The sequence below is a fragment of the Phocoena phocoena genome, chromosome 14 (assembly GCF_963924675.1).
Source record: "Phocoena phocoena chromosome 14, mPhoPho1.1, whole genome shotgun sequence".
Classification (NCBI taxonomy): Eukaryota; Metazoa; Chordata; class Mammalia; order Artiodactyla; family Phocoenidae; genus Phocoena; species Phocoena phocoena.
In genome coordinates, this window is record NC_089232.1 from 32,010,938 (window position 1) to 32,038,594 (window position 27,657).

The following is a 27,657-nucleotide window of genomic DNA, read 5'->3' on the forward strand; positions in this document are numbered from 1 at the left end:
GTCTCATGCAGGCTAAAAAAAATTCTTAATTTTCCACAGAAACCGTATGTATAACTTATAAGGCCAAATACCACCCTGAGTACAAAGTTGATGGCCTAGGCTCATTTCTGTTAGCTGTAGAGTTTGTACTTTCAAATCTGCTATGGCAATGTGTTCTTGTTGACGTGCACAGACAAAATACAAATTCCACGTGTCATGAGGGCCAAGCTGGCCCAGCATTTATATGGCCTGGGATTTTTTTTTTCCGGTATGCGGGCCTCTCACTGTTGTGGCCTCTCCCGTTGCGGAGCACAGGCTCTGGACGCGCAGGCTCAGCGGCCATGGCTCACGGGCCCAGCCGCTCCATGGCATGTGGGATCTTCCCGGACCGGGGCACGAACCCGTGTCCCCTGCATCGGCAGCTGGACCCCCAACCACTGCGCCACCAGGGAAGCCCTGGGATTTTTAAAAATGTCATTCTTGCCTGTTGTCCCTGCCACAAACTGGAGCAGGAATAGCTAATTGGCTGCAGCCTGCACAGGCTGTGAAACTTTAGAACAAATCCCCTCAGCCACAAGCCACCCATTGTCACCTGTCACCAGGTGCAAAGGAAGGGGGGCCTGCCTAACTGGCTCTGCTCTCGTGTTTTATTAGTTGTGCCGTGTTGCAGAGTGGGCAGGGTAAAGATGTGGGTATATCTGACACACATCAATTGCAGTATAGTTTGAATTTTTGCATCAACCCTTCACAGACAGTAGAAAAGCACAAAGTAAATAATCCTAATAATATTTGCCCTGACTAAGCATCACTAAGTGTTCAAACGTTAGGCCACGTGCTTTACAAACATTACCTTCTCCAACCTGCCACACTGTGAAGTAGTAATTACCAAATACTTTATAAAGATGAAGTTCAGAGAGATCAAGTGACTGGCCTGGAGTTTTCCAGGCAGGAAGGACCTGGTTTGAAAGGAGCCCCAAATTAGACACCTTGATTTTGCTTTGGGGTTCATGTGCTCGATTCCCAGAGCAGCGGATGCAAGATGCAGGTCGTGGGTAGTTGAGGGAGAATTTGGTCCCCAGCTTTGCTCTGTAGATTTTATGAAAGAGAGACTAACTCTTCCCGGAAGACATAGCAATGGTGTGATTACAGCAGAACTGAGGTTGTTTCCAGCATTGTTACTATCTGAACAGAACACAGTATTCAGCTTGTCTTGTCCTCTTTTTCCTCACTTACAAAATGAGGACTTTGGCTAGATGGTTTCTAAGGCCTCTGATGCCTCCTCCCTTTCTGTCTCCTTCTAGTTGAGACATCTGAGCTTGGCCCTGACAGTTTCAGGGCAAACCCTCACCAGGGTGGAAGGTCCTCCTGTGATCCTGGACCAGCTGGGCCCAATGCCTGCTGGAAGGTGGGGGAGTTTTCTGTGGCCCCTATTCCGTGGCTCCATCCTGTGGCCCTGGCGTCCTGCTTGTCACCACTGGTCAGTGTGGCTGAGAAGCGGCAGGCCTCTCCCCTGGAGCTACCTGAGTAAGAGCCAGTCCTGCTTTATTCACACACTGTACCTGTAAACTCAGAAGCTCAAGTCCTAGGACATTAAAGCTAAGCTATTTCTGTCAAAATCCTTTTCAAAAAAGCAAGTCGAAACTCAAGGTCTTGTAAAAACCCAAGTTTTGAAAAGTAGTGTCTGATTTGTCACAACATGAAATCATAGCTGGATTCCTATATCTGGAGTTATTCTGGCTCAACAGTCAGAGAGAGAGAGAGAGAGAGAGAGAGAGAGAGAGAGAGTGCAAAAAGAACGCATGTGTGCGACCCCGTTAACGAATCCTACCGTGTCTCCTGGCTGTGGACGCATCACGGACACACGATCGTAGCCTTTCCTTAGCAGGACCCACAGGGCATCAAGTTTTCCCTGAAATAAAACAAATGCACCAAGATTACATCTGAAACCAGACCAGGGGCCAGCACCGACAGGCAGAAACTTCCATGCTTCTTAAGTCATGTGAACCACACTTCACCGGCAATGCAGTTGCCATAGGATGTGACTCTGTAGTCCCTAAGTTCAAATGTGGGCCTCAGGAATGGAGGAGGAGGAGAGGCACATCCCAGAGGACCCCGATGCTCGCGCAGGAGACATCTGTGACTTTAGTGCAGCCTCAGATTTGCAGACACGGAGGATTCATTCAGGCTCTCGGCTTTTGCCCTCATCATATTCGCAGGCAACTCCTCACACCGCAAGTCAATCTTTTCGACTTGCACTAAAGTTTTTTCTTCCCACTTAGTGTCCAGAGTTTACAAATGAAACAATGAGGACAGATTCAAGCAGGAAGTGACTAAATAGAAGCATGGACAGGGTGAGACCAATGAAAGGCCCCTGGGGCACAGATCCATTGCTGTCCCTACGATGGGCTCTGGAATCCCAGGCTCGACAGACAAATGACCAAAGATCACGGATCACCACAAATCACAACCCCCTTTGGAGTTGTAGGTGATTGGTTGAGTCTGGAAGGAGTGAGCCTACGAGTGCTAAAGTTTTCACAGTATGTGGCAAAGGCAGTCTAACGTTCTAGTTCCCTAGACATGCTGAGCAGAGGCTGGTTTCTGCCACTGAAAACACTAACAGAAAAAAAAAAGAGATATTTATTTAGCTTTGCTCTTATTATTATTACTATCTTTTAATTTTTCGGCTGCGTTGGGTCTTCGTTGCTGTGTGCAGGCTTTCTCTAGTTGCCAAGAACGGGGGCTACTCTTCATTGTGGTGCACAGGCTTCTCATTGTGGTGGCTTCTCTTGTTGCAGAGCACGGGCTCTAGGGGTGCAGGCTTCAGTAGTTGTGGCATGTAGGCTCAGTAGTTGTGGCTCGCGGGCTCTAGACCGCAGGCTCAGTAGTTGTGGTGCACGGGCTTAGTTGCTCCACGGCATGTGGGATCTTCCTGGACCAGGGATGAAACCCGTGTCCCCTGCACTGGCAGGCGGATTCTTAACAACTGTGCCACCAGGGAAGTCCCAGCTTTGCTCTTATTATTAACCCTGGTTGGTGACTCCATCAACGGGCAGAAGTCACCTTTATTTTGTCTTATTTCCCTTCATCACTCTTGTGGTGACCAGGACAATCTGCTCCCCTCCACCTCCAAGGATGACATCCTAGTCTCTAGAACCTGTGAATATGTTCCCTTTCATTGCAAAAAGGGCTCTGCAGATGTGATTAAGTTAAGGATCTGGAGGTGGGGACATGATTCTGGATCATCGGGTGGACCCAATCTAACCATATGGGTCTTTAACAGAGGGAGGTAGGAGGGTCAGCGTCAGAGAAGGAGATGGGGCGACAGAAGCAGAGTGAATGTGATCCCATGTGAGAAGGATTCAACCCGCCGTTGTTGGCTTTGGGGAGGAGAGGGGGCCGTAAGCCAATGAGTGTGGGCAGCTTCTGGAATCTGGGTAAGACATGGAGATGGAGTCTCTCCTAGGGCCTCCAGCAGGAATGAAGCCCTGGCTTCACTTGGTTTTAGCCCAGTGTGACCCATTTTGGGCTTCTGACCTCCAGAACTATAAGATAACAAATTTGTGTGGTTTTAAGCCACTAAGTTAGTGGTAATTTGTTATAGCAACAGTATGAAACCAATACAGCCCTTATCACTCCCTGACATAGTCTATTTGCTTAGTGTCTCTCTCTGCGATCTGGAATGTGAACTCCACGAAAGCAGAGGTGCCACTGGTTTCGTTAACTGCTATATGCCCAGCCCTTAGGACAGCTTCTAGTGCTCAGTGAATATTTGTTGGACGAATGAATGCATTCAGTGCTACTAAGTGCTTGGCTGGGTGCTTTTCTATGTGTCTGCTCCTTTCATTCTCCCAGCAATTCCAAAGGGTTATGGAGAGGGAACCAGAGAGATCAACTAACTTGCCCAAAGGCACACAGTGTGTAAACTGGAGAGGTGTGATTGGATCCCACTCCATGTCTGTCTAGTTCCAAAGCTCATAAACTTTCTTTCTTAAAATATATTTTTTAATTGCATTGATTATTTTTTAAATTGAAGTGTAGTTGATTTACAACGTTGTGTTAATTTCTACTGTACAGCAAAGTGATTCAGTTATATATATATATATATATATATATATATATATATACACACACATTCTTTTTTAAAAATATCCCTTTCCATTATGGTTTATCACAGGATATTGAATATAGTTCCCTGTGCAAAGCTCGTATACTTTCTCTTATACCAATTGCAGGTTCTTGCCTGTGCAGACCCTTTAGAACAGGGTTTCTAAACTGTGGATTGCGACTCTTCAAGCCCTCATGAAAAAGTTTTGTGTATTAGGACCAGAATTTTTAACAAATAAAATAAAATAGGAAAGAAAATATTTGAGTTAAGGGCAAATGTCCCCCTCTTCTAGTCTCACCCCCCAGGCTGAATGCATGGGTGTGTGTATGAGTGTGTGAAGTGAATGCACACTTGTGCACACATAAGCATATACTGGGCCAACATGTATTTCCTGTTGGGGTCTCAGTCGGGCATGTTTGAAAACACTGATCCGGAAGAGGTCTTTGAAGGATAATGCTGAAAGGCTGAGAGAGTCTAGAAACTTCCAGTTCCTTGCCACAAAGCATTCGTAGTGGCAGCATCCATTTAAGAATGACACCTCGAAGACTTGGTGTTTTGAAATTATCTTCTGGCGGGTTTTATTTAGATACAAAAAATGTGCTTTTGAACCTTTATCAACTCTGTTGCTCGAGTTCTTGTGGATTCAACTTTGTCTTGCTAAGTGTAATGTTTCTCATCTCTCTTGGCCAAGTATTTACAAAAACCTCTAAAAATATTTTGAAATGACTTTAGAATGCTGGAAGGACCGCTGCTGGGTTCAGCATGGTTGTCTGCATTAAACCATTTCAAGCATCAGCTAAATGTTCTCCTTTAAGGTTCCTTGGGATAAACATTTATATTTCAGGATATAACCAGGTGGATTTCCTGGAAGAATGCCTCTTTTTCTTTTTCTTTTGCTTTTTTTGGGGGAACTCCGGGTATTTGGCTTCGTAAATCATCCCACCCTCAGTGTTCTGTGCACTGATCACTCAGCTCCTGGACAGACGAGGAGCAATGAGATGGGGCTGAAAGAAAAAGTAGCTGTTGAGGAAGTGTATTAATTCACGCAGCAGAAATCTAAAGCGCCATGCAGGGCAAAGGGGCAGAAACCACCTAGATGTGTAACACCAGGAGAAAGCGTTGTGTTCCTTTGAGGCAACAGATCATAGAGTGGTATTTCAGCACAAAACGACTGGATTCAGAGTGTTTGTGTTCTGAGGCTTCCCCTCACCAGCTCTGCTGCAGCCTCGGACAAGCTGTTTCATGTCCTTAAGCCTTACCTTACTCATCTTTAAAAAAAAGACATAATAATACTGTCTACCCTATAGATTTGTTAAAAGGCTTACAGCTAGATATTGAAGTAAGATACTCGTCTCATAGAAAGTACTCATTCAGTCTTATCAACGATGGGGTAAAGTCATTAAAATGAAAGACTGGGAGTCTCTGTAGAAAGATGGAAATGAGTGTAATGCGGATGTAAGAATCCAATAATTTGAACTTTACAAGCATGGATCTACCCGTCCTTCATTTGGTGCTCCTACAACTCCATTCCCCCCTTTCCCTCTGGCTTCTGTGACAGTGTTTGATGACCCCAACACTCCACCAAAGCTGCTTCGCTAAGGCTGCCCACAGCATCCCGGCTACCAAATGCCTTGGCCACCTGTGGCCTCATTTTACTTGATTCTTTAGAGCGAGCAGAGGCTCTGGGCCTCTCCCTTCCTCACTATCCCTTGGCCTTGCCTTCTCCTTCCTATAACTCTCATGATCCGTTTCAGCCTCTTCTCCTCCTCCCCTCTGCTTACACATGATGTGGTGGTGTCCCCTTGCTGTCCCCCCTCTTCTAGTCTCACCCCCCAGGCTGAATGCTCACTTTTTTTTTTTTGCGGTACGCGGGCCTCTCACTGCTGTGGCCTCTCCCGTTGCGGAGCACAGGCTCCGGACGCGCAGGCTCAGCGGCCATGGCTCACGGGCGCAGCCGCTCCGCGGCATGTGGGATCCTCCCGGACCGGGGCACGAACCACAACCTCACAACCACTGCACCACCAGCGAAGCCCTGAATGCTCGCTTTGACTGCTCTCACCGGGTCCCATGGGTCAAACTTCCACCTGTCTGCCCATGGCTCACACATTCTTACTTCAGCTTGGTCCTCTCTTGAGCTCCAGATCCAAATACCCACCGAATCTTAGTTGTAATGTAAACACATCACAGGTATAAAAAAACCAAACATCACAAACTGAACAATTTTTCCCCAACCTGCTCCGCTTTTTGCATACCCCGCCTTGGTCCACGGCACCACTGACATCCAGATGGACAAGGTGGACACCAGAGAATCATTCTCACCTCCTCTCCCTCTGCCACCCCTTCATATCCAACTTCGACCATGTCTCTCGAATGTTCTCTCTGTCACAACCCCCCTGTCTCCACGGCTACTGCCTTGGCCTAGGCCCTCATCATCTGTCACTCATCCTGAGAATAGTTTCCTGATTGGTCTTTTACCTCCAGGCTCCCAGTCCTTTCTACTACCTGATTAATAACAGATTTCCTGGCTAGCTGGAATGGATGCTTTTAATGGATGCTATTAATAAAATAAAATAAACCAAGAGACATCTTATTAGCAGTGTGAATTTAGGCAAGTTACCTAACCTCCCTGTGCCTTGATTTTGCCATCTGTAAAACAGGAGGAGTAGTAGCAGTTTCTAATTTTGAGGGTGGTGGTGAGAAATGAAGGAGTGAGTGCAGGAAAGGCCCTTGGGACTGTGCCCGACTTGTGGTACATGCTTCACCCAGGTTAGCCCTTCATGCAGGTGAGCTGCTATCATGAGTTGTGCTGCCCAAGGGGAGACCAGATAGTTCTGGTTGTACCCTCAGTGTTCTGAGCTCGGAATGTCCCACAAATGAACCCGAAGTCCCCATTCTGTGTGGCACAGAAAATGATCTTGGTTATCTACCCATCCTATACCTCTTTCTACTCCTATGCCAGGTAGCTTTTAATGCAAGAAGAGCTGAAGTAAGCTTTAGAATGAGAGTGTTTATAACCAAGAAGAGGATAAACATAACTCTCAAAAGTCAAACAGAAGTGCACAGCAAAGGCCCCCATGTTTAATTTTCTGAGAGGAGGCAAAAGCCCGTCATTTCAAGACAGTAGCTACTGGGCTTATTAATAACATCCCTTTAGGGCCACAAGAGCCTCAGGGGATTCTTCCAAGAAGTCCCTGGGCTTTACCCACTCCTCCTGGGGGGAGCCTTTTTTTTTTTTGCGGTACGCGGGCCTCTCACTGCAGTGGCCTCTCCTGCCGCAGAGCACAGGCTCCGGATGCACAGCCTCAGCGGCCATGGCCCATGGGCCCAGTCGCTCCGCAGCACGTGGGATCCCCCCGGGACCGGGGCACGAACCCGCGTCCTCTGCATTGGCATGCGGACTCCCAACCACTGCGCCACCAGGGAAGCCCCTGGGGGGAGACTTTGAGTTGACTCCACTATTTCTCTCAGATCTGAGTGTCCCGAATGCATGCGTCTCTCTTCAAGGTGCGTGTCAAGACACTGGTCCTCACTCCAGAAGAGAAATGCTTCTGTGAAGCTCAAAGATTTCCTACCATCCTGGGAACCCGCCACCAGAGTGCATTAGCTGACATTTACATATACCTTTCTTTCATATGAAATTGACACACTTTGACTATAACATGAGAAATGTACCAATTCCAGGCTCCCAAACTCTACCTCAGCCTCAGACAATCAATACTTTTCATACCACAAGGGCTGGCAAACTGGAGGTTCTATGTCAATGCTCGCTTTTGTTTCTTCCTAAACAAGAAGACTGTGCCCAGGGAGGTTTGTGAGGCCCAACACGCAAAGCATCTTGGTGCATGGGCTTTGTGGCTGGGTTTCTTCTTTCTTTCTTTTTTTTGGGGGCTGATGAAGGGCCAGGCAGCAGCTGTGTCTTCTCTTCTGGTTTGTCTGCCTCAGCTGTTTGGAAGTTAGTCAGAGGTTGAGAATTTTGAGGGTAGTTCAACTTAGAGGGCTGTTAGAGACTAACACATTTTTTTACACCTTAAAATATATGGTAAATATTGTGACCCATGCTTCCCTTTAAATGAAATAAATTAATGCCTAAGTTGGAAACTTTCCTTACACACACACACACACACACACACACACACACAATCACACATGGTTACTTTTTTTTCTCTATTTTCTTTTGGTCTCTGTTTAAACAATGGTTGGAACCATTCTAAAAAGTAGCCGGGGAGGGACAAAAAAAGTCTGTTGAACATCAACGGCACATCTGACAGCATTTAAGGCTTCGGTGTGTCTTACTAGGCTACATATAGCTTCATTCAGAACTGTTTCACCACTGAATGCTGCTTGATTACAAGGCTGAGGTGCTTAAGGCCAGGGATGACAGGTTCACCTTAAAGAAAATGAACAGAACACCACCCGCTCCCCGGCACTGCAACAGCACAGGCCAGTCCGCCGTGCCAGCCAGGTTCTGGCTTTGGTCCTTCAGCTGTCATTTCTGTCATTGCCAGTCACATGGAGGAGCTACTGGAAAAGGAGAAAACTCATTTCTCTGAAGGCCGCAAGCCTTCCAGCAAACCTGAAAACAGTCCTGGTTTTAATCTTTCTGGTGGTCATACATCTGGGCATTACTTAACTCGCCTGAAACGGTCAGTCCCAATTTAACGAGAAGCACGGGATTGCTGTAAAGCCAGGGGGTGAAAACTGAGCAAAGAAAAAGTCAGGCCAAATATCGGAAAATTTCTTGATCATGAGCCTGGAATGAGGAAAGGGTGAAGTGTGGTCAGTGTGGTCAGTGCCTTAAATTAGCCTGGGCGACGGTGAGGAGCAGCCCATTGCGGACTCTTTCTCTCAGTGAGTTCCTGCGGGATGTGCTTAGGCAATGTGCTTCCCTGCTTCTCTGCTCCTCAAATCTATTTCCTGAAATGCACGAAAAACCGAGTCAAATGCAACCAGTTTAAAGGTGTATATGATTCTGACCACCTTCATTGGGGAACCAGGACTCTTCCCAGTACCTCCTGAAAGTTTTGCGCTGGATGGAGGTGTTCTCCCTGTTTATAGTGGGGCAGGTTATCCTCCATGAGCTGCCTGCCGCTATCCACGCTCTGTGTTTCTCTGCCTTCCTTGCTCCATGCCTTGGAAGCCTGACCTCTACAGATGGCATCATCTAGCTTCCCTTTGGTGTGGCCAACAGGTGGCATCAGAGGGAGACGAGAGTGGACAGATGAATGGATAAAGATGTGGTACATGTATACCATGGAATCTTCCTCAGCCATGAAAAAGAATGAAATAATGCCATTTGCAGCAACATGGATGGACCTAGAGATTATCATACTAAGTGAAGTAAGTCAGACAGAGAAAGACAAATATCATATGATATCGCTTATATGTGGAATCTAAAAAAAAAATGATACAGATGAACTTATTTACAAAACAGAAATAGACCCACAAACATAGACAACGAACTTATGGTTACCAAAGGGGAAAGGTGGAGGGGGGGCAGGGATAAATTCATAGTTTGAGATTAACAGATACACACTACTATATATAAAATAGATAACCAACAAGGATCTACTGTACAGCACAGGGAACTATCCTCAATATTCTGTAATAACCTATAAGGGAAAAGAATCGGAAAAAGAATATATATATGCATAATAGAATCACTTTGCTGTACAGCAGAAACGGACACAACATTGTAAATCAGCTAAACTTCAATTTAAAAAAGAAGGAGGTTGGGCTTCCCTGGTGGCGCAGTGGTTGGGAGTCCGCCTGTCGATGCAGGGGACACGGGTTCGTGCCCCGGTCCGGGAAGATCCCACATGCTGCAGAGCGGCTGGGCCCGTGAGCCATGGCGGCTGAGCCTGCGCGTCCGGAGCCTGTGCTCCGCAACGGGAGAGGCCACAGCAGTGAGAGGCCCGCGTACCGCAAAAAAAAAAAAAAAAAAAAAAAAAAGAAAGAGGTAAGAGGGCAAGATGAGGGGCAGGTCGATGCTTACTCCTTCTGCTCCCTCCCTGAGCCCTGCCTTCGTTGGTGGCTGCATTCTTTTTAAAAATTCTTTCTTTCTTTCTTTCTTTCTTTATGCCCTGCCTTCATTGGTGGCTGCATTCTTATTTATTTATTTATCTATTTATTGGCCATGCCCTGCCACTTGCAGGATCTTAGTTCTCTGACCAGGGGTCGCACCCGCGCCCCCTGAAGTGGAAGCATGGAGTCCTAACCACTGGACTGCCAGGGAAATCCCTAGACTCAAGTCAGATTGCCTGATTTGAATTCGAGCTGCCATTTGTGTGTCCTCGGGCAAGTGACTGACACCTCTCTATGCTTCAGTTTCTTCATCTGTAAAATGGAGATAATATCTCACAGGGTTGTTGTGAGGATTAAATGACTCAACACGCATAACATGCATGGAGGAGTGGGTGGCTGCATTCTTATAGGGCCAGGGTCTGCAAACATTTTCTGTACAGGGCCAAAGGGTAAATATCTTAGGCTTTGTAGGTCAAGAGGCAAACTCCAGGCTATTATGTAGGTGCTGATATAATCATTTAAAAATACAAAAAGCCATTCTTAACTTGTGGGCCATATAAAAACACGGAACAGGGCAGATTTAGATAGCTGACCCTCTCTGTGGCCACAGCTCCCACTGGGTGGCCTCTTCTCCAGAGCTGCAGCTTTCACTGGTTCCAGTGACACCCTCTCGCCTCCTTGCTCTTCAGGCCTAGGGATGTAACAGCTCTCACTGTTGCTAGTCCCTGGGTGCCTCACCATTGCTATGCAACGAAGAGTAGTCCCCACTCTTAACCCTTCCCTGATCTGTGTGATTTCAACCCTCTTGAGGGTGCCTTCTGTTTCCTGCCAGAGCTGTGACAAATCTGGTGAGAGCGTTCAGGAAAGGGAAGCAGAGTTTATGGCACAGCATGAGGCTGAATGTTTTGCCCAAGGCCTAGTGAATGTGTATAGACATTGTGGCTAGAATGTGGCTCATTGTGGACCATGCATTGGGTTAAACAGTGTGAAGGCTGAAGTTCTGGTAGCAAGTCCGTTCTTTTTCTGGACAAACAGTGTGCATTATGACTTTTGAATTCCTTTCTGTGCTTCTACTCTCAAACTTCCTTGTTCTCGCCCTTCCCTCGCCCACCTGTCCAGATACACATAAGAGGACCTCTTTTGCTCTCCTTTCCTCAAAGATATGGCAAGAAGAATGTCACCTTCTTTGCATCGAGAGTACCTAAGTGATTTGTGTGGGTCACAGGAGAAAGTCTATCTGGCTTAATGCTCTGGGAGTTGTTTCATAATTATGTCCCACGTGTCTCTTTAACAAGAGATGGTGGAATTCCTACTCCGTGCCAGGTACACTGCTGTTTATGGGTGATTCAAAGATGAGTTAAGCATAATTGGTGCCTCCGGGGGGTCAAATCTGGTGAGGGAAGACTCATAAACAGGAGCAGTTACACAAAAGAGCTATGGTACAATAGTTTGCTAAGTAAGCCTCGGTGTGAGCTGCCCCAGCAGCAGGAGGACCATTCACACTTCTTCCTGTCCTAACAAGGGAGTCCTACTGACGCTTAGCAAGCCCACCAGCATCACAGGTTTTTGCCCTCTGGCTTTTCTGGTGATTCTTTGACACTCAGTTTTCCAACCACTTAACATTAATCCAGCAGCTCTGTTTGTGGGAACCATAGGCCCGTGTGAAAACTAACAAGGTCTCCTGGCTGAGACTCCCGACGAATCTCTGAGGCGTGACTGTGGCCGCTTTGCCATGCACCACAGTTCCCGCCCTCAGGGAGCTTCCTCTGGAAGGCTGGCTGGAACCTTGGGTGACAACTGATTAACTGGGCTTGCTAAAACCCAGGTCACTGGGCCCAACCCCCAAAGTTGCCTATTTGGTAGATCTCGGTTGGGGCCTGAGAATGTTCATTTCTAACGAGTTCCTGGGGGATGCTGATGCTGCTGGTCCAGGCACCACACTTTGAGAACCAGCACACACACACACACACACACACAGACACAACACGCACACACACACAGACACAGAGACACAACACAGACACACACACAGACACACACACATAACACGCACACACAGACACAACACACACAGACACACACAGACACACACACAGAGACACAGACACACACAGATACACACACACAGACACAACACAGACAGACACAGACACACACACACACAGACACACAGACACAGACACACACATAACACGCACACACACACAGACACACACATAATATGCACACACACATACACACACAGACACAACACAAACACACAGACACACACAGACACATACACACAGACACACACACACAGAGACACAGACACAAACACACACAACACAAACACACACAAACACACAACACACACACAAACACACACATAACACGCACACACACAGACACAGATACGCACACACAGAGACAGACACAGACACACACACAGACACAGAGACACAGAGACACACGCACAGACACACACAAACACACAGACACAACACAGACACACACACAGACACAGACACACACATAACACGCACACACACACAGACACAGAGACACACACACAAACACACACAGACACAGAGACACACGCACAGACACACACACACAAACACACACACAGACACAACACACACACAGACACACAACACAAACACGCACACACACACATAACACGCACACACACAGACACAGAGACACACACACACAAACACACACACAGACACAGAGACACACGCACACAGACAAACACACACACAGAGACACACACAGACACAAACACAAAAATACAGACACAGACACACACATAACACGCACAGAGACACACACAGACACACACACAGACACACACCACAAACACACACACATAACACGCACACACACAGACACACACACAACACGCACACAGACACACAACACAAACACACATAACGCACACACACAGGCACAACACGCACAAACACACACATAACATGCACACACAAACACACATGCACAAACACACAACCCAAACACACACAACACACACACACACACACACACAAACACACACACACACACACAATGACCAAGGCTGAAGAGCAGGGGCTGTGGAGGGAGCGATAACTGGGGCAAGGGCAACAGAGGGGTCTCACTTAGGGAGTTTGGATGAGAAATTTGAAAAGGGAGGCGTTGGGGAAAAATGGAGTTTCACCCGATGAGAAAAAGTGGGCAGGTTGTGAAGGCCAGAGAGCCTTTGAAAGCCTATCGTGAGACTGAATCATTAGGTTTGAGACATCAGGCCTGGGAATTTGTATTTTTAAAGCTCTTCCAGGTGATTCTGATTCTCAGCCAAGTTTGAAACCCTCTATATGCTCACCAGGCAACAATACCTGGCACAGAGTGTAGGTGCACGACGAATAACTGAACTGGATCTAATTCCAAGTGTGTGTTGGGAGTGTTTTGAGATTTCTAAATCTAGTTGTCCATATCCTCATTTATTTCGTAAAACTCAGTCCTAAACCACTAGTTAACAGACGAATAACATGCTCTCAAGCAGAAATTCTTCAAATAGAATGAATGTTCTCTCAACGTCCAAGATTACAGAGATGAAAACCCGGCTCTTACCAAATATGTTGTATTAGTCATGAGGTACAGATTCCTGAAAACAACACAATAGAAAATCCCCTTTCGTCTTCGTCTCTGAGATTCTACTTGGCTCCTTCCTGTCTGCACATGTATGCACGCCACTGCATGTTCCACATTAGAAAATAATTAGAAGCAAACAGCTGTTAGTCAAGCAAGCCACATTTTGCCTACATTTTTCCAGAGTTCAACCCATTGCCCTGGGGGAAGGGGTGGCTTATCTAAAGGACCTCACCACGTTAAACACGTCAAACCAAAATGGAAATGCACCGTGATTAGTCTGAGCGTGAGGTGGGTCTGCGGAGCAGAGACAACTACTGAGAAAGTTTCCCTCCACTGTTTAAAATGGTTATTTCTTTTGATTTCATGGCAGAAAGTCTGCTCTAAAATTAGCAAATATCTCAGCGGATGATGAGTGTTATTTTTGTTGTCACTGGAAGAAGGGTAAAGCTGCGTGTGTGTGTGTGTGTGTGTGTGTATGGGGTGGTGATGAGAGCTGGTTCTTATATTGAATCTTTTGCTGAGTCCTTGGACTTGGCATAGTTCTGTCTGCAGCACAGAACTGGAGGCCGTAGACCTGAGATGGAGCCTTGGGTTCCAGACCTGGGCAGAGCAAGCACTCTACCATCTCAGTTTTCCATGGCAGGAAACGAGGGAATGGGGACAGATTATGTCAGTCTTTTTAGCTATGATTTCCTAGTGCTCTCTGATAACTGGCTTAGTGTAGATGCTTATGGGCAAGACCACAGAGCAAGGGTGTTGGATGAATCACATGAATTCAAAGATACCTGCACCCAAGAGGAAGAGAAAAGAGGACTTTAGGAAGTATTAACTGCCTCCTATGACTTAAATTTTCCAATAAGTCATAGAGGGTTTTAGTTGAGCTCTGGAGCTGTGAGGGGTGGGGTGGGGCGGGGAAGAGAGATGCTGGAGAAATAAGGCATTTTGCTCACAACCAGGAAGAGTGAGTATCAGATCTATGGCCAACACAGTCCACTAGCGTGTCCTGATACACCAGCACCTGGCTTGAATAAAGGGAGATGGGCTTATGTTATGGCAAGAGGAACAGAGATTAGGCATTAAGGAGAATCCTGCCATTGTTGTTAGACTATGGAATTTCCTACCAGTGAAGTTACTAGATGTTACTGTAATTTATAATGATCCTCTGGGGTTACTGCCCAAGTCACTTTCTCCTAGCCCACTCTCATTCCACCACTTTGCCATGGTGATTTAAAAAAGCCCAGCTCCCATTCCTGGGCGTATATCCAGAAAAGACAAAAATATAACATGCACCCCAATGTTCATAGCAGCACTATTTACAATAGCCAAGACATGGAAGCAACCTAAATGTCCATCAACAGATGAATGGATAAAGAAGATGTGGTATACATATACAATGGAATATTACTCAGCTGTAAAAAAGAATGAAATAATACCATTTGCAGCAACATGGATGGACTTAGAGATTGTCATACTAAGTGAAGTAAGTCAGACAGAGAAAGACAAATGCCATATGCTATCACTTATATGTTGAATCTAAAAAAATTATACAAATGAGCTTATTTATAAAACAGAAACAGACTCACAGACATAGAAAACAAACTTATGGTTACCAAAAGGGAAAGGAGGCAGGGAGGGATAAATTAGGAATTTTAGATTAACAGATACAAACTACTATATATAAAATAGATAACCAACAAGGACCTACTGTATAGCACAGGGAACTACACTCAATATTTTGTAACAACCTATAATGGAAAAGAATCTGAAAAAGAGTATATATATACGTGAAACTGAATCACTGTGCTGTACACCTGAAACTAATAAAACATTGTAAATCAACTCTACTTCCATTAAAAAAGCCCAGCTCTCACCTTGATATTGTGGAAGTTGAGAAAGTACACATTTATACTTTCAAGTCCATGATTTTAGAAATTTGTTTCTTTGTGATAAGCTGGATTTTGGTTTGATATTTTATCATACCAAAAGATTCTGATTCTTACTATGTAAGTGTTTTAGGAGGAGTGAGGATGGGTTTTTGAGGATGGGTTTTTGAGTAGAAAGAGGCACACCTTGATCGGAGAATACCACTTCCGGGGGGACGAGGGCCTGCGCATGTTGTTGTTGAGATTTCGGGGTTCCGGGAATTCGTACTCCTGCTCTGGCATCTTGACTCTTGCATTCTTTGCCTTCTCCAACTTAGCACCTTCTTCTGTGGAGCCCTTTTCTCCCCAACGAACCTAAAATAAATAACATACAAAAAAAACCAAAATGACAAAATCTGATGGCTCTGGAGAACGAGAATCACAAATAACTGTATGATGTGCTACCCAGTCCTCATTTCCTTTGGGTTTTGAGGGTCAGGGAAGAGCGGTGGTATGGAAAAAGGGAAAGGGGGAGGGCTAAAGGCGCAGAGAAAGGCAGCGAGGGGCATGGATATTTGGGGGAGGAACTGTCCAGGCTGTGGGGACAGTACGTGCAAAGGCATTGTGGGCCCAGGCGAGAACTTTGGATTTTATTCCAGTGAGAGAAGAAACCACTGTGGGTGGGGTTGAGCCAATGCGCGAATCGCTCTGACTCACAGTGGGCAAGATATAGGAGTGCACAGGTAAAAGGCTGTACCCGCCATCTCTCCATCTGATGCCTCACAGTTCACGTCCTCATTAGACCTCAGGTGTGAGTTTTCACCAATTTGCTTTGCTTTTCCGTCCCTGAGTAGTCAGCACATAGATATGAGTACATGAAGCTGTCCTCTTACCTCCATTCTCTTAATGCCTCCAACGCCTCGCCCACCATAATAAGAGGCATCTACCGTAGGCCACTTTTTCTTAGGCAGACCATCGTCATCTTCTTCCTGCAGAGAGATTGTGACACGTGAAGGAAGCAAAGCACCATTGCTGTATGTATGTGTCCACTGTCGCAAAGCGGATAGGGGTAGACTGCCCGGGTTAAATCCCAGTGCTACCGCTTCCTGGGGCCCTGGGAAGTCCCTTAACCTACCTGAGCTTATTTTTCTTACCTGTAAAGTGGGAATAAAGAGCAGCACGACATGGTTAGACCGTGGTGTATTCTTGGGACCTGTTCTCTTCTGCATCTCTACTCCTTTATAGGGTATCTCATCTAATCCCATCTACACGTTAATGACCTGTCAATGTACATCTTCATCCCTGACTCCTCTGAACTCCGCTGACACGGACATCTCCTCCTGGGGGACTAATCAACATCTCAACCATACCGCATCCCAGACGTAGACAATGGACTTCAGGACACGGGGAGTGGGGAGGGGAAGCTGGGACAAAGTGAGAGAGTAGCACTGACATATACACACTACTAAATGTGAAACATTGTATACATGTGCCACATCTTCTTTATCCATTCATCTGATGATGGACACTTAGGTTGTGGCACATATATACAATGGAATATTACTCAGCCATAAAAAGAGACGAAATTGAGCTATTCGTAAAGAGGTGGATAGACCTAGAGTCTGTCATACAGAGTGAAGTAAGTCAGAAAGAGAAAGACAAATACCGTATGCTAACACATATATATGGAATTTAAGAAAAGAAAATGTCATGAAGAACCTAGGGGTAAGATAGGGATAAAGACACAGACCTACTAGAGAATGGACTTGAGGATATGGGGAGGGGGAAGGGTAAGCTGTGACAAAGCGAGAGAGAGGCATGGACATATATACACTACCAAACGTAAAATAGATAGCTAGTGGGAAGCAGCCGCATAGCACAGGGAGATCATCTCGGTGCTTTGTGACCACCTGGAGGGGTGGGATAGGGAGGTTGGGAGGGAGACGTAAGAGGGAGGAGATATGGGGATATATGTATACGTATAGCTGATTCACTTTGTTATACAGCAGAAACTAACACACCATTGTAAAGCAATTCTACTCCACTAAAGAGGTTAAAACAAAACAAAGCAATACCGAGCCAGAAAGAAGTCCTGATTTCCCCACCTCAGACCTGCTCCTCCCACAGTCTTCCCCCCTGCCTAGGAGTCACTCTTGAATTCTCTCTCCCCCACTGCCCCTCTCCCACCCCATCTCAATTTCCCAGCGAGCTCTGTTGACCCTACTTCTAAAAGATTCCAAACGTGTGACTTCTCCAACTGTACCTCCATCACCACCTCCACCACCTTGGTCTCAAGGCCCCATAAGCTTTCTCTTAGATACTGAGGTAGTCTCCTAACTGACCTTCCTGCTGCCCTCTTACCTACGATCCATACTCCACAAAGCAGCAGAATAAATTCCAAACCCCGACTCTGCCTTGCGAGCTCTGGCCTCTGCTCACCTCTCCAGCCTTCTTCCTTACCACGCTCCCCTTCTCTCTGGCCCTCAAATATTCTGCGTGCATTCCTGTCTCGGGGACTGTGCACATTCCCTTGTCCAGGAATGGCTTTTCCCCTGGTCTTTTCATGGTTGCATCTCTCTTATCACTCCACAGAGAGGCCTTCCCTGGACATCCTTCTCAAGTAGTCCCACTCCCTTCGTCCCATCAATCTGTTTTATTTTTATCTCTTACCATGGCTTGCTATTTATTTATTGTCTGTCTCTGCACACCGGGATGTAAGTTCCAAGGAAACTTCTGGTTATTTGTCGTATTTACTATTCTCAGCTTTTAGAACAGCATCTAGTATGTGGTAGATGCCCAAGAATTATCTGCTGATGATATTTTTCAAAATGAAGGAGCTTGTAAGTTTATGGATGGAAAAGGGAAGGATAATCAGCAAGACCGTTCCTCATCTTGGCACTGTGATTATTCCTGTTGTGGGGAGAAAAACTCACCATCTACGGTCCTGGATGGGCTATAAGGTGGTGGTGTAATTTCCCTCCTGGGTAGGGAAAGGAAGCTAAAAAAGGGGTCAGCAAAGCAGCCGGATGAGCTCAGAACAAGCGGGCCCCCTACGGACTTGTGTTGGAGGCATCTGTGGAGGCGGTAGAGTCCCATGTGGGGCCGTCACTGTATGATAAGGGGCATCCCATGCATGGGGCAGGGTATAAAGCACGGGTCGGCAGAAGAGAGATCAGAGCCGGAGGTGACAAAGCAAAACAGTAACACGTAACACATTAAGACTCCCAGGGTGACCTGCTGTGCTTGCAATAGGCAGGCTTCTTTTTAAAAATTCAAAAAAAAAACATGAATACATAGTGATCACCGCTGACCAGAGGACTTGCGACATTCTGGCAGGTGAGCAGAATGGGTCAGTCTCTCTCTGTGTCTCTCTCTCTCTTCAATGTATATGTCCTTCTTGGACGTGGGACTGTGTGCCCTGAAGGCGCAGTGGATTCTGTTGACCCTTATATTTTAAATCTTGCACAGAGCCTGGTGTACAGTAGGTGCTCAATATTTGCAAGTATTGAATCCACGATAACCACAGCTGGATTTATGTACCCTTTACCGTGTATGTGCTGGTCCCTCTTCTGGGCGCTAGACATGTATCAATATTAAACCAGTTAGCTCATCTTTAACCTTTCAAACCTACATGTTGTCAGATAAATTTAATGGGTAAGACAAAGCTCTTAAGATGTATTTGGATCCCTTACAATAGAGATCTGATAATCAAGGGACTGGGAAGAAAAGGCCCAACAGACAAGAAATTGTCTCAAAGGTTTTATCCCGTTTTCATATTTCTAATAAAATTTGGTTTCCAGAGATGAAAAATAAAATAAAATAAAATAAACCAGTTAGCTCACAAATAGCCACTGAGGTAGTTGGTGCTATTACACCCATTTTACAGAGAAGGAATAGAGAGATTAAGTGACTGAGTCACCAGCCTGAATGCGGTGGAGATGGATTTGAGCCCAGGCAGCCATACTCTCGTTTGATTGTTTCTCAGTGTTGACAAAATTCAAGGTTTTGCCCTTTTTTTGTTTTGCTTTTCCAACCATTTGATGCTTTCAAATAAATGCTAGTTTTCTACTTCTCAACCCTTGTAGCTGCTAATTTTGAAGACTTCTGACTATAAAACATGGCAAAATAATAAATAAAAACAAGCAAAAGCAAAAAAAAAAAAAAAAAAAAGACCCAAGCAGGGAAATACTATAGCTCACAGTACTTCACCTTATGATACAATTTCAGAAAGCTTCTGATGGTGATGTCAACCAGGAACTTTATATGGTTAAACTTTACCACCAGAGTGTGTCTGTGTGTCATACATGAAACATGGCTTCAAAAAGCCTGGGCATGCCTGGTCTAGTGCCTTGTTCAAAGGACTTAACTTAAGTCACCCTAAACTGAACATACCACCAAGAATGTAAGAAACTCCAAGAATACAGCTGCTCTTATTCATTAGGGGGCTGAAAAGGTCTTATGAGTCTCCCAATTTCTTAAATGACAGGAGCACAAACATTACAGACCATCTAATTGAGCCTTTTCATTGCACAGAAGAGGATAGTCAGATCCAGAAAAACGAAGAGAAGTTCCAATCTGGCTTGCTGATGCCTCCTCCGGGATTCCCCCTATATTTGCACACGGAGCGCCCTTCCGCTCATCTCTTCCCGCCCCGGGGGCTCTACTTCTCCGCGGTGCCTGGGTACCCAGGCTGGGCCGGCCTTCTGCGCATGAGTGGGGCCCACATCCCGCACGGGAAATGCCGAGACTGCAGACCGCTCCACGCGTTCCTGATACACCAAGTCTGCCTTAAATCCCCTGACCCGAGCTTGCCTGCCAAACTCAAACAACAACAGCAAAAGACAACACAGAGGCCCAGAGTTTGACCAAAAGGAGAGTCAGAATTTCCCTGCAGTTACCATGGCTCTGTTTACACATTCTAGAGATGGGAGGGTTTTGCAATCTTCAGAAGATAAGGGAATCTTTGATGTGTTTTTTTCATTTGGCCAAAAATTGATGGAGTAAAATCATAGTCCCCGGCAATTCCACTAACAGAATTGGCAGCACTTGAGGTGAATTTCTACCTCAAATCAAGTATAAGGGCTTTGGGGGAAGTCCCCCTCAAACTGCCCTTTAAGGATGTCGCAGGGAGGGGAAAAACCACCAGTATGATAAATGGAGGACAGACTGGATGAGCTGAATTGCTTTGTGTTAGCAAAGTCGTAGGAATCAGGGGTTTGTGGGCGGTCAGCAGAAGAGTGGAACTGAGCTCCAGAGAATTGCCAGCCCCTGCCCTGCCCCCACCCCCACCCCCCGAGACGGCCAGGAGAACCGTCCAGGAGTGGAATGAAGGGGCTTTTTAACAGTCTGTCGGAAGTTGTTAATTGGCTGAACTGTGTTGTAACCCACTCATACTTTTAAACCTTCAGTAACACTCCCTATGCAGGCGGCTTTGTGCCCGTGGTGCCTTTGGGGGATGGAGGGATCTGGTTTGTCAGATGGTATCTATCTCCTTCTGAGAGGAGATAACACAGAAGAAGCCAGAAATGGAGTCAGTGGTGCCTGGAGAAACCTCAGAGATTAGGGAGGGATGCTGGTTTCCCATCAGGGGAAGTTGTGTTTAAATTTTAAAGGATGTGGTGGCCCCGGACATCCAGTTGTCTGATGTTTGGGTAACACAAGTGGCAGCACGTGATTCAGACAGTGAGGCCCATTCTGACCTGCTTGTCCTCAGGCAGACCTGCTCTAGGAGGAAAAAAGCTATAAAATATGAAGTCTGATGCACACATTTGGTTGGCCCATAGCTGGATTAGTCCTCTGCTGTCGTCACACACTGAAACTTTCCATCTTTCTAATCATGCCAGGCTCTTGTATAGCCCCATGCTTCAACATTCACAGCTCCATATGCTCGGGACGAACTTCTCCCACTTCTACCTGTCTTTTAAGATATCGCTCGAATTTAACCTATTCTGTGAAGAACTCCCTGATTCCCCAGAGAATTCAATGCTCCCTTCTTGTATGTGCCATGGTTCCTTGTATTGACTTTCACTCACTCAACAGATATTTAACAATTAGTTAGTTATTAAGCAGACCAGCAAGGAGAAGGGGTGAGATCACTGATCCTGGGGTTGCCTCACTCCTCCTTATAGGCCATGATGTGAATAGCGCCCCCTGGAGCTGTGATATGGTGGCCCTCTGAGACTCAGTCTACAAGTTCTTTAACATCCCTGCTTCTCTGACATCCATTTGGCAGAAGAGACAGATGGCTAGTTTGACCCAAATAGGCTCTCAATCTCCAATTCACTATGGGTACCAGTGGGAACTATCTATGGAAAGGAGAACATAACTGAAACGGAATGGAGCCCAAGGAAACAGTTTTAAATCAGACTTTGAATTCAATAAAAAGGTCACTGAACTGTAACACATCTTAAACCCTTAGGATAAACCCTATGTAGCCCCAAACAATGTATTTGTCCATTCCTTCCTTCACTTGCTCAAGCAACTGTAGTTGTGCCCCACTGCACAGTGTTCTATTTTGACAAAAACAGAGAGAATGCAGCTGTCAACAAGATCGTTTACATTTACAGAGGGGTAAGTTTTGTGAGGGTGATGACATGAAACAAAGGATTAAGGCTACAGAAACTCCCAGGCCCAAGAGGCTCTGGAGGGGAGGGCAGACCTCAAGTAGATCTGGCCGTACTGTCTCATCTGAAGTCTTTGGGGATAAGCCAGAGAGGTCACCTTCAATGTCAGTCAGCCTTGGAGATGAATTCCTAGGAGTGAATTGGCGAGTCTGAAAAATTCATCAACACTTCTGTTTGTAAATACCAGAAAATTCCAACTGACTTAACTATATGTTTTGGTACCATCATATCTGTTCACACACACACAGTGATTAACACAGTGACTGTCTTGTGTTCTTCAATAAAGAATTGTGTGTATATTTTTTAAAGCAATGTTCCATTTTATTTTTTTAATTTAATTTAATTTTTTAAATACTTATCCTTACTTTGTGTACCTGGTGTTTTACATTTTATCTATTTCATTTTTTAATTTATTATTTATTTATTTATTTTTGCGGTATGCGGGCCTCTCACTGCTGTGGCCTCTCCCGTTGCGGAGCACAGGCTCCGGACGCGCAGGCTCAGCAGCCATGGCTCACGGGTCCAGCCGCTCCGCGGCATGTGGGATCTTCCCGGACCGGGGCACGAACCCGTGTCCCCCGCATCGGCAGGCGGACTCTCAACCACTATGCCACCAGGGAAGCCCCAATGTTCCATTTTAAACTACTGAATATAGAAGACTGAATGCTGGGTTTGTTCCAGGACCTCTGATTGGAGCAGACGTGTGTGTGTGTGCAAGTGTGCATGTATGTATCAGTGTGTGTCAGATGTCCACTGGAAAAAGGATGCCTGGCAGAAGCTTGGTCCTTCACCTCTCCAGAGTGGGCAGTTAGTCTAGCTGTCTGTGTAGACACAGCTGTGAGAGGTAACAGGCCTGATACTATTAAGAAGTGCAATTTGTCTGCTCCTAGACAAGTTGTTTAATTTTTCTATAGCTCAGTTTTCCCATCTAAAAAATTCTTGTCACAGAGAAATTGTTAGGTCAGTGAGCATGATAATAAACCTAGAAATAAATTCATCCTTCAAAGCTAGGTACCTATTGTTAATTGGATGCCCACCCAGTGTCACTTCCTTCAGTACACATCCCTCTCTCTCTCAAACGGTCAGAAAATTCATGGAAGGTGAGGACATTTAGAACTAAGTCAGCAGATGAAGTACTGCGTTATTGATTCTCCCATAAACTGCCAATTGTTTGGAATAACTAGAGACAGCGAGGAGTCCTCACTCTATTGCCAATTAGAGAAGACCCGTAACCCAGGAAATGCCCTTCTTGGTTGTGAAAATTGAGCTTCCTTGTTTTTGTGGAGAGCTTGAAATTTCAAGTAATTTTTCTTTGTCCTGTCTTTATATACAGAAACATTACTGTCGGTTGCACCAAATCGCAAAAAGTCATGCCTTTTTATATTATGCATTTTGATATTCCCTAATAAAGAGGACCACTGAGAGCTCATTATAAAGTTGTGTCCATTGTCTAAGTTTATTCATATTTTAGTAGATTGACCTCCCTTAGGATATGATGCTTACAGAGCTGATGAAAGTCTGGATAATTGATGCTTGTTCATATACATGGCAGAGATTTTTAACCTCATTTGGCTAATTATTGAATGTTAGATACTGTATTAAGCTCTCCGGGGAATACGTCAAAGATTAATTAGATACAGATCCTGACCTTCAAGTATAGCTAATGCTCTTAAACTTTGATGCAGAAGGAAAAGTTTAATAAATAAATACCCTGGGAATGTGGAGAAGGTAGAAATTAGCTCTGGTGGAAGGAATTACAGCCTAGGAGCTGTGCTAGAAAGGCTGGTGGGATTTGAACACAGGGAGCTGCAGTGAAGAAGTTTGTCTAGATTCAGGCTATGATTTTTAGGGCCTTGTATAAAATACTTTTATGGGCTGAGTTATGTCATCGTTTCTGTGGGATTTCTTTATTTTTTTCTGCCAAAACACATTAGGAAGGAGATTAAGCCTGCTTAATTCACAGGGCCAAGGAACAATCAGGGCCAGCACGCATGCCCAGGTAATCAGCACAGCCTGCAGCCCGCCCCGGCCAGCCCGGAAACTCCTATAGGTCTAACAGAACCTTGTAGGTCTCAAGTGTCCCCAGGTTGTCCTTCTGTTTCAGAAATCAGGTCTGCCTTCTTGAGGTGAAAGTATGACTTCCATAAGAATAGTGGATGAAACTGGAAAAGTTCAACTACCTCTTTTCTTTTGCTTTTAGCTATTCTTTCTTGGTGGTTTACTGGCTTGGGCTTTTTTTTTTTTTTTTTTCCTCCAAAATTGTATCGTTGGCTATCAGACTTCATTCTACAAATACTTATTGAGCTTGTTTTGTGTGTGGAGTCCTAGGCTAGATGCTGGGGCCTGGGGTCAACCACGCCCCACAGTCTTGGACCTAAGTCTCCTGGCGTATTTTGGCCATGGTGGCTGCCACATCACCTTCCAAAGGCAAATGCAGAGCCAGCAACAGAAAAGGGCAATAACTCCGCTAATTGAACATAATGAGTGAAGGGAACATTCTTCACCTCAGGGCAAACAGAGCAACCTCAGCGAGAGCTTCTTTCCCTATTTTTCTCTGGGAGTATAAGACACAGCTGCACACAACAGAACCACAGCCAAGCTGGAACCCGGGGAACTAGCCACGGTGCTTTCTCTTGAAGGATTAAGAAAAGGCTTTTGTGGATGTCAGGAGAGTATTTTTTCCTGCCTCCTCTGTGCACAGAAATGTAATTTCCTCCTCTGATTTCTGGGCAGAAAGTTAGCATTCCAACAAGATGCGCTTTAATTGATTGCAGCTATTAAATCCCTTAGCTTACAAGCTTATAATTCAGCATATAAGAGCCACATGGAATTTTAAATGTAATCCTTATTATTATTTTTTTTTTCTGTATGTAGGAAACTTGACAAAGGCATTGGGAAGACGAATGGTGAGGGGGTGTTGCTCGCTTTGCAACAACAGACCTTACGGATTAAGGACAATGAACTTGAAAGCTCACCAATATATCTTCTGATCCCACTAAGTTTGCAGACCTGTACTCTGGCTTCTAAATGGGTTAGTGTTGCATTGAGGGAGGCCAGCTAAGCCAGGAGTAATCGGAGGATCAGGAAAAGCACTGGGCAGGCACTGCTGCCCAGGGACTCTCCTTCTCACCATTAGCCTTTAACGCCTCCAGGCCACACATGCACCAGACCTGCTTGTTGGACAACTTACGGTGGAATTTAAGTCATTTTTCTTCCTTTAAATGATGAGGGTCTAATATCCTATGCAAGGCTGGAATACTAGCATATCCCCCTCCACTGTATTTTCTTTACTGCCTGGCAAACGTCAGCACCATCTGTTTCTAGAACCGCTGATTATTTGGACGATGTGGCAAATTCACTCTGATCTACACATATAAAGCATAAGTCTCTGCAGGGAGAAGAGATCCATCAAGGGTCTGTATTACGGGAAAAATCAGTACCTTGGGGCTCCAAATAGTTGTACGTATAAAACTACTTATGTTTGCATTTCAAATTTTTCTTGCAAGGAGAAAACCTTCCAAGAACCATTCTGCCTCGGGCTGCCAGTTCACTTCAGTTCCTGTTCATCCTTGGTTAGGAAAGAGCCAGGGACCTACCTGGCTTTGCACTCAGTGGGAGTTTGGGCTTGACCTAGCTCTGCTTTGCAGAGGCCTGAGTCTCGGGCTGCCCAGTCAGCTCTCTGCCCCACTCCACCATCCTGTCCACCCGGTCACTCACCTCACTTTCCTCAGCAGGGGGTGGAGGGAGCTCCTTGATAATCTGAAAAGAAAAAAAAAAGAACAAGTCAGTAGAAATCTCCAGCCACCTGCTTTCCAAGAGCCCTGCTCTCAAGAGGTACCTGGTGGTGCGGCCGTAATTACCATAGTAATGGGCCCAAGCAAGGCAGGTGTCCTTCTGGGCAGAATAGCTCAGTTAGTTAGAGCATGACCCAGGCAGAGGGTTCCACACTCAATTGTGTCTGCTGTAGTTTTTTTTTTTTTTTTTTGCGGTACGCGGGCCTCTCACTGCTGTGGCCTCTCCCGTTGCGGAGCACAGGCTCACGGGCCCAGCTGCTCCGCGGCATGTGGGATCCTCCCGGACCGGGGCGCGAACCCGTGTCCCCTGCATCGGCAGGCGGACTCTCAACCACTGTGCCGCCAGGGAAGCCCCTGTGCTGTAGTTTTGTATAGAGAAAAAAACGTTCCACGGGTAAAAGTTTCATCTTTTACTCCAGGGAGCTATCCTGCAAATTTTATTCATCTAGTCATTCCTGCATCAAATCATTCACCCACCCGCCCAAACAGCTGCACATTTAACAAAGAATGGTCCAGAACAGAAGTTAAGATAGTGCTACAGAGATAAGTCAGGTATGGACCACACTCAAACTGTTGGCAATCCCATTAACTGTCACTGGCCCCAGGTGGTACCCATGGAGGGAGGATGTGACGTCAGGCTGATGGATTCCCAACAAAGGGCAGCAAAGAAGGGGTAACCGGGGATTCCTTTCAGGGCCCTGAAATTTAAGAGGCACAAAGATTTACATAACAATATCCTAAGACTGGACTCTGCAAATACCCCATCATCAGGGTTAAAGAGAGACATGTGGTCACTCTGGGAAGGCAAGCAATTGTGAGCCCCTTCTAGCCAATGAGAGGATGGGTGACATATGGAGAAGCATGGGAAGGAGAAAAGAAGGGTGGCGGTAAGTAGCCTGTCCTCACTTTTGTCTCCAACTTGCACACCCCATTCATAAAAGGAAAGCTCTTGAACCCTTGCAGTTAATTTGATTTAGAGTCTTTTACAAGGCAATTTGGCCATTATCCACTCTGACTGCACCATGTCTCCCTCCTCTCATACCCCGAGCTTATTATCAGAATGTTGGGTCCCCTACCTGCAGTCTTTTTCCTTAGAAAATTCTGGTAAATACAAAAGTCATTAAATATCTTTTGATGTCTTAGCGTCAGGGCTGGCCTGGACCACTTTATGGATGGATGCTCGAGCACTGTCCATGGGACCAGTTCCTTAATGTAGTGGGAGAGCTCTCTAGGCAGCTCTTCCTCACTTCTGCCCCCTACTAAGTACATATCACCTTTGATTTGATGATTATTCTGGGACCTCATTTGGGCTCTGATCCCCACTGCTGTCACCCATGCTATCACTATCTGTAATGTCATCTCTGTATGTTGAGACAGGCTACTGACTTGAGGCTCTACTAACATCAGCCAGGGGACTGAGCCTCCAGTCACCTAAAAGGATAGGACTCAATTAATTAAGAGGCAGAGGCTATCATTTCAAACTCTCATTTCATCTGCCTCCACTTCCTGGCCATCGTGGGAAACCTGCTGAAGGTCTTTGGAAAGCATGAAGCCATGATTTTGCTCACCCACTCAACACTGGCTCCAAATTCCTTAAAAACAGTCTCTGAGGAGGGTCATTACTGCCCAGTGCTGATTTCCCATCATCCCAGAGGCAG

At 45.8% G+C, this 27,657-nt stretch overlaps 1 protein-coding gene across 1 annotated transcript in view; it reads right to left on the reverse strand.

Annotated features, from left to right (window-relative positions):
• Positions 1-27,657, reverse strand: part of ANTXR1 (ANTXR cell adhesion molecule 1) — a 240,802-nt gene that overhangs the window by 49,062 nt on the left and 164,083 nt on the right. Inside the window, exons 14-17 of the mRNA XM_065890773.1 lie at positions 25,923-25,964; positions 16,476-16,571; positions 15,790-15,957; positions 1,808-1,888 (exon numbers count right to left, since the gene is read on the reverse strand). Coding sequence (XP_065746845.1) covers positions 1,808-1,888; positions 15,790-15,957; positions 16,476-16,571; positions 25,923-25,964 — 387 coding nt within the window. The remainder of the gene's footprint in view (positions 1-1,807; positions 1,889-15,789; positions 15,958-16,475; positions 16,572-25,922; positions 25,965-27,657) is intronic.